This window comes from Cebus imitator, unplaced genomic scaffold, assembly GCF_001604975.1.
Source record: "Cebus imitator isolate Cc_AM_T3 unplaced genomic scaffold, Cebus_imitator-1.0 Scaffold87, whole genome shotgun sequence".
Classification (NCBI taxonomy): Eukaryota; Metazoa; Chordata; class Mammalia; order Primates; family Cebidae; genus Cebus; species Cebus imitator.
In genome coordinates, this window is record NW_016107402.1 from 6,357,772 (window position 1) to 6,364,875 (window position 7,104).

The 7,104-nt window shown below is 48.2% G+C and overlaps 1 protein-coding gene across 2 annotated transcripts in view; it reads left to right on the forward strand.

The window, feature by feature from the left end:
* Positions 1-248: 248 nt before the first annotated feature.
* Positions 249-7,104, forward strand: part of LOC108308773 (tRNA selenocysteine 1 associated protein 1) — a 24,703-nt gene continuing 17,847 nt past the window's right edge. Inside the window, exons 1-2 of one of the 2 annotated variants that reach the window (XM_017534758.2) lie at positions 249-392; positions 895-992. In XM_017534758.2, coding sequence (XP_017390247.1) covers positions 264-392; positions 895-992 — 227 coding nt within the window. In that variant the 5' untranslated portion in view covers positions 249-263. The remainder of the gene's footprint in view (positions 393-894; positions 993-7,104) is intronic. The other variant, XM_017534757.2, reaches the window with a different exon arrangement.

The window sequence follows — 7,104 nt, forward strand, 5'->3', positions numbered from 1 at the left end:
GCTCTGTGTGTGCGCGTGTGTGTGTGCGTGTACGTGTGTATGGTTTTGTTTGTTTTCTAAATATATAAAGACAGAAATAAACCTAGGTAACCCAGCCGCCTGGGCCAGGTGGTATCCGCCGGGTCCCATTCCAGCCTGAACTCCGGCCACCGCGATCCGGAAGCCCAGCGTCCAGCCGGGTTGCAGGAAAAGCCCGGAGCTGACTACACCGCCCGATCCTCGTAGCTGAGCTCGGGAGCCTGCGCAGTAGGCGTCGGAGGCGCATGCTCTGTAGCGGTCTCCGCAGCCAGGATTGGCGCCCGCGCAGGGGCCTTCGAGCCCCGCCTGTAAAGCCCGCCTGTACAGCCCCACCGGGGTGCGCGGGCATGGCGGCCAGCCTGTGGATGGGCGACGTGAGTGAGGGAAGCCGTCTGTGGTCTGAGGACGAGGAGGCATCTCTTTGTGGCGTGGGAGGAAGGGTCTGAGGGGGAGGAGACGTGGGATCCCAAAAACCGGAGGGGTGAGGCGGGGGTTCTTTTTGGTGACACCGAAGCGGGTTCCAGCATCTAAGTAAAGAGGCTGAGTCAGTGGAGCTAGGGGTCTTGGAGCCCCACCTGTGTTCGTGGGAAGGAAAGGTGGTGCTTTGGGGACATACAATGGGAGGAATCCAAGAACTTTGGCGCGCTGTTCTAGGACCGGAGGGTGGTGGTTTCTAGGTCCAAGGGGAGGCTCCCTAAAGCGGGGCAGGCTTGAAGCGAAGGAGTTGGGGGCTCAGGCCGCTCCGCAGAGGCGAACCTCCCCCCTCGCGCCCCCAGCGGCGCGTAGCCAGCCCAGGGCTGATGGGGAGGGGCTCTGGAACCCGGAGTGGGAAGCCTGGCCGCCGGCCTGAGCCGCTGTGCTCTTGTTTTTACGCAGCTGGAACCCTACATGGATGAGAACTTCATCTCCAGAGCCTTTGCCACCATGGGGGAGACTGTAATGAGCGTCAAAATTATCCGAAACCGCCTCACCGGGTAAGTCTTATCTCAGTTCTCTCTTAATACAGCTTGCTGCAACGGTCATTTACAAGAATGTAATATCGGAGTCATAGCTTCTCACTACCCTTAGTAATCGTCATTGTAAAATTGTAGCAGTTAACACTTTGAGGTCCTAAAGAGTGGAGGTATAGCTTGTACCTTAAGGGCAGGACTCACCTGGCGTGGTGGCTCCTGCCTGTAATCCCAGCACTCTGGGAGGCCGAGGTGGGCCGATCACTGGAGGTCAGGAGTTCGAGACCAGTCTGGCCAACATGGTGAAACCCGTCTCTACTGAAAATACAAAAATTAGCCAAGTGTGGTGGCGAGCACCTGTAATCCCAGCTAGTCTGGAGGCTGAGGCAGGAGAATGGCTTGAACCCTGGAGGCGGAGGTTGCAGTGAGCCAGATGGCACCATTGACTGTACTCCAGCCTGGGTGACAAGAGCAAAACTCCATCTCAAAAAAAAAAAAGAGCGGAACTCAAGCCAGACTGGGTTTGAAAGCTATTTCTGCTGTATGACCTTGGATAAGTTACTTGACTGTTCTGTCTCATTTACTTTGAGTATAAAAATGGAAATAATAATAGCACCTACCTCCTAGAGTCATGGTGAGAATTAAATGAGTGAATTCACATTCATCATCAGGACAGTGTCTGGCATATAGCATATGCTCAGTAAGTATAGTCAGATTACGATTTGCTGGGTAATAAGCATTTTACATCCGTTATCTTCTTAAAAACCTCTGAGGTAAGTACTATTATGAAGAAGCTTAATAACTTTAAGAATTATAATAAATGACAAGTCAGAACTTGAATTCAAGTCTATCCTGAAAGCTCATGAGGGTCCTCTTTTTTTTTTTCTTTTTTTTTAAATTCTAAAGTCCAAAACAAGAGGGTCCTTAACTCTTATGCCATTCATTTAAAAAATTGGGCCAGGGGAAGTGGCTCACATCTGTAATCCCAGCACTTTGGGAGGCCAAGGTGGGTGGATCACTTGAGGTCAGGAGTTTGAGACCAGCCTGGCCAGCATGGTGAAACTCCATCTCTACTAAATATACAAAAAATTAGCCAGGCACAGTGGCATATGCCTGTGATCCCAGCTACTCAGGAGGCTGAGGTAGGAGAATCCTTTGAACTCAGAAAGTGGACATTGCAGTGAGCCAGGATTGCACCATTGCACTCCAGCCTGGGTGACAGGGCAAGACCCTGCCTCAAAAAAAAAAAAAAAATCAAATGGTTTAAAAATAGAGATGAGACATTTGAAATATATTTTGTGTATTCAGAACCCCATTACCTAGAAAAACATTTTTCTGCCTGGTGTGGTGGCTCATGCCTGTAATCCCAGCAGTTTGGGAGGCCAAGGTGGGTAGATCACCTGAGGCTGGGAGTTCGAGACCAGCCTGACCAACATGGAGAAACCCCATCTCTAAAAAAAAATACAAAATTAGGCCAGGTACAATGGCTCACACCTGTAATCCCAGCACTTTGGGAGGCCAAGGTGGGAGGATCATGAGGTCAGAAGATCGAGACCATCCTGGCTAACACAGTGAAACCCCATCTTTACTAAAACTACAAAAAATTAGCCAGGCGTGGTGGCATGCACCTGTAATCCCAGCTACTCAGAGGCTGAGGCAGGACAATCTCTTGAACCCAGGAGGTGGAGTTTGCAGTGAGCCAAGATCGCACCACTACACTCCAGTCTGGGCAACAGAGTGAAATTTGGTCTCAAAACAAAACAAAACAAAACAAAATTAGCCTGGCATGGTAGTGTTATGCCTGTAATCCCAGCTACTCAGGAAGCTGAGGCAGGAGAATCGCTTGAACCCAGGAGGTGGAGGTTGCGGTGAGCTGAGATCACGCCATTGCATTTCAGCCTGGGCAACAAGAGCAAAACTCCATCTCAAAAAAAAAAAAAGATTTTTCTAACTGGTAGATCATGCCCACCCAAATAGTTATGTTCTTACTCTTATAAGCAAAAAACCCCAGATAATCAGCTACTGTTATGAAAATTCATTCTCTAATACTTTTTAAAACAGGCATATGCTGAGTGCAGTGGCTCACACCTATAATCCTAACACTGGGAGGCTGAGGAAGGCTGATCACATGAGGTCAGGAATTCGAGACCAGTCTAGACAACATGGTGGAACCCCTTTCTACTAAACAAATACAAAAATTAGCCAGGTGTGGTGACATACCTGTAGTTCCAGCTACTTGGGAGGCTGAGGCTAGGGAATCGCCTGAACCTGAGAGGCAGAGATTGTGGTGAGCCAAGATTGCGCCACTGCACTCCAGCCTGGGTAACAGAGGGAGACTTGGTTGCAAAAATAAATAAAACATTAGCGGGGGAGTGGGGGGGTGGTGGATGGGCAAAAAAGAAAGAAAAAAGAAAACATTAACTAAAACGCTAGCATAGATTCTCACATTTTTGTATTTTTTTTTTTTTTTCCCCCTCTGAGGTGGAGTCTGGCTTTGTCACCCAGGGTGGAGTACAGAGGCATGATCTTGGCTCACCACAATCCCTGCCTCCTGGGTTCAAGCGATTCTCATGTCTCAGCCTCCTGAGTAGGTGGGATTGCAGGCGCCCACCACCATGCCCGGCTAATTTTTTTTTTTTTGAGACAGAGTTTTGCTCCCATTGCCCAGGCTGGAGTGCAATAGCCTGATCTTGGCTCACCGCCACCTCCGTCTCCTGGGTTAGAGCAATTCTCCTGCCTCAGCCTCCCAAGTAGCTGGGATTACAGCCATGCGTCACCATGCCTGGGTAATTTTTTTTTTTTTTTTAAGATGGAATCTCGCTCTGTAGCCCAGGCTGGAGTGCAGTGGCGAGATCTTGGCTCACTGCAACCTCCGCCTCCTGGGTTCAGGCAATTCTCCTGCCTCAGCCTCCCAAGTAGCTGGGATTACAGCCATGCGTCACCATGCCTGGGTAATTTTTTTTTTTTTTTTAAGATGGAATCTCGCTCTGTAGCCCAGGCTGGAGTGCAGTGGCGAGATCTTGGCTCACTGCAACCTCCGCCTCCTGGGTTCAGGCAATTCTCCTGCCTCAGCCTCCCAAGTAGCTGGGATTACAGCCATGCGTCACCATGCCTGGGTAATTTTTTTTTTTTTTTTAAGATGGAATCTCGCTCTGTAGCCCAGGCTGGAGTGCAGTGGCGAGATCTTGGCTCACTGCAACCTCCGCCTCCTGGGTCCCGGTTCAAGCAATTATCCTACCTCAGCCTCCCAAGTGGCTGGGATTACAGGCACGAGCTACCATGCCCAGGTAATTTTTGTATTTTTAGTAGAAACAGTGTTTCACCATGTTGGCCAGTCTGGTCTTGAACTCCTGACCTCGTGATCCACCTGCCTCGGCCTCCCAAAGTGCTGGGATTACAGGTGTGAGCCACCGCGCCTGGCCTAATTGTGTGTTTTTAGTAGAGATGAGATTTCTCCATGTTGGTCAAGCTGGTCTTGAATTCCCGGCCTCAGGTAATCCACCTGCCTTGGCCTCCCAAAGTGTTGGGATTATAGGCATTGCCACCACGCTGGCAATTTTTTTTTTTTTTTTTTTTTTTTTTTTATTGAGGGGGGGTTTTGTTTTTTTTTTTTTTTGAGACAATCTCCCTCTGTCACCCAGGCTGATGTGCAATGGTGTGATCTTGGCTCACTGCAACCGCTGCCTCCCCGGTTCAAGCAATTCTCCTTCCTCATACTCCTGAGTAGCTTGGCTTACAGGTGTGCGCCACCATGCCCAGCTACTTTTTGTATTTTTAGTAGAGACGGGTTTCACCATGTTGATCAGATTGGTCTCCAACTCCTGACCTCGTGATCCAGCTGCCTTGACCTCCCAAAGTGCTGGGATTACAGGCGTGAGCCACCAAGTCTGGCCGATAATTTTTTCTATTTTTAGTAGAGATGAGTTTTCATCATGTTGGCCAGGCTAGTCTCAAACTCCTAACGTCAGTTGATCTGCCCACCTCGGCCTCCCAAAGTACTGGGATTACAGGCATGAGCCACTGTGCCTGACCTTAATCTTTATTTAAATAAGATTTTCTCGTTTCTTACATGTTTCTTCCTTTTTCTTTTTTTTTTTTTGAGACGGATTTCTGTTCTTGTCGCCCAGTCTGGAGTGCAATGGCATGATCTTGGATAACTGCAACCTCTGTCTCCCGGGTTCAAGTGATTTTCCTGCCTCCGCCTCCTGAGTAGCTGGGATTACAGGCATGCACCATGACACCCAGCTAATTTTGTATTTTTAGTAGAGACTGGGTTTCTCCATGTTGGTCAGGCTGGTCTTGAACTCCCAACCTCAGATGATCCACCTGCCTCAGCCTCCCAACGTGCTGGGATTACAGGTGTGAGCCACTATGCCTGGCCTTTTTTTTTGAAATGGAGTTTCACTCTTGCCAGGCTGGAGTGCAATGGCACAATCTCGGCTCACTGCAACTTCTGCCTTCCTGGTTCAAGTGATTCTCCTGCCTCAGCCTCCCAAGTAGCTGGGATTACCGGTGGCTGCCACTGCAAATGGCTAATTTTGTATTTTTAGTAGAGATGGGGTTTCACCATGTTGCCCAGGCTGGTCTCAAACTCCTGACCTCAGGTGATCCATCCACCTTGGCCTCCCAATGTGCTGGGATTACAGGTGTGAGCCACTGCACCTGGCCTCTTACCCATGGTTTCGAAACTCTAGCTGTTACTTATGGTGTTACCTTCAGGCATACTTATATCCTCATTTGACAAAGGCTTTGAAGTGACTTACAGGAATATTGGTTTTTTTTTTCTTTTTTTTTTGCTGCATGCACTTAGGGCATAAGGAATATTGTAAAATAAATAAAAGGGGTGACGTGCAGTGGCTCACGCCTATAATTCCAGCACTTTGGGAGGCCAAGGCAGAAGGATGGCTTGAGTCCAGATGGTTGAAGCTGCAGCAAGCCATGATCATGCCCCTAGGTTTGAGACCTTTTTTGCCTTGTAAAATTTACATGCTGTGAAATGCACAAATCCTTCTAGAGGCTGACTTATTTCCACCACAGATTAATTTTGTGTATTCTAGAATTTGAAATAAATCATAGTGTAAGGTGTCTTTCTTTTTTTGTTTTTGTTTTTTCCTGAAACCGAGTTTCGCTCTTGTTACCCAGGCTGGATTGCCGTGGGGTCTTGGCTCACCACTACCTCCGCTTCCTTGGTTCAAGCAGTTTTCCTGCCCCAGCCTCCTGAGTAGCTGGGATTACAGGCATGTGCCACCATTCCTGGCTAATTTTGTATTTTTATTAGAGATGGGGTTTCTCCATGTTAGGCTAGTGTCAAACTCCCTACCTCAGGTGATCCACCCACCTCAACCTCCCAAAGTGCTGGGATTACCGGTGTGAGCCACTGAGCCCAGCTATAAGGTGTCTTTCATTCAGCTTGTTTTGGAGATTCATCCACATTGTTGCTGTATCAGTAGTTTCTTTCTGTAGCTGAAGAGTATTTCATTGTATGACTATATCAGTATTTGTTTATTTATTCACCTCCTCATGGATACCCAGGCTGTTAGCTGTTTTTGGCTATTGTCATACTGCTGCGATGAATATTATTTTACAAGTCCTCTTTTTGTGTGAAAACATAAATGTATGTTTTCATTTCTCTTAGGGAAGCATACAGGTCTGGACTTGCTGATCTCAGGTTACATCGTGTATATTTAGTTTTTTGTTTTGTTTTTGTTTTTTTTGAGATGGAGTCTTGCTCCATTGCCCAGGCTGGAGTGCAGTGGCATGATCTCAGCTCACTGCAACCTCCCAGTTTCAAGTGATTCTCCTGCCCCAGCCTCCCAAGTAGCTGGGACTACAGGCTTGTGCCACCATGCCCAGATAATTTTTGTATTTTTTGTAGAGACAGGGTTTCTTGACCTCGAGATCCACCCCCCTTGGCCTCCCACAGTGCTAGGATTATAGGCATGAGCCACCACACCCAGCCAACACCCAGCTCATTTTCGTATTTTTGGTAGAGATGGGGTTTCACCGTGTTGTCCAGGCTCGTCTTGAACTCCTGACCTCAAATGATGTGCCTGCCTCCACCTCCCAAAGTGCTGGGATTACAGGTGTGAGTCATCGCACCCTGCCTTTTCTTTTTGTTTTCTTTTTTTTTTTTTTT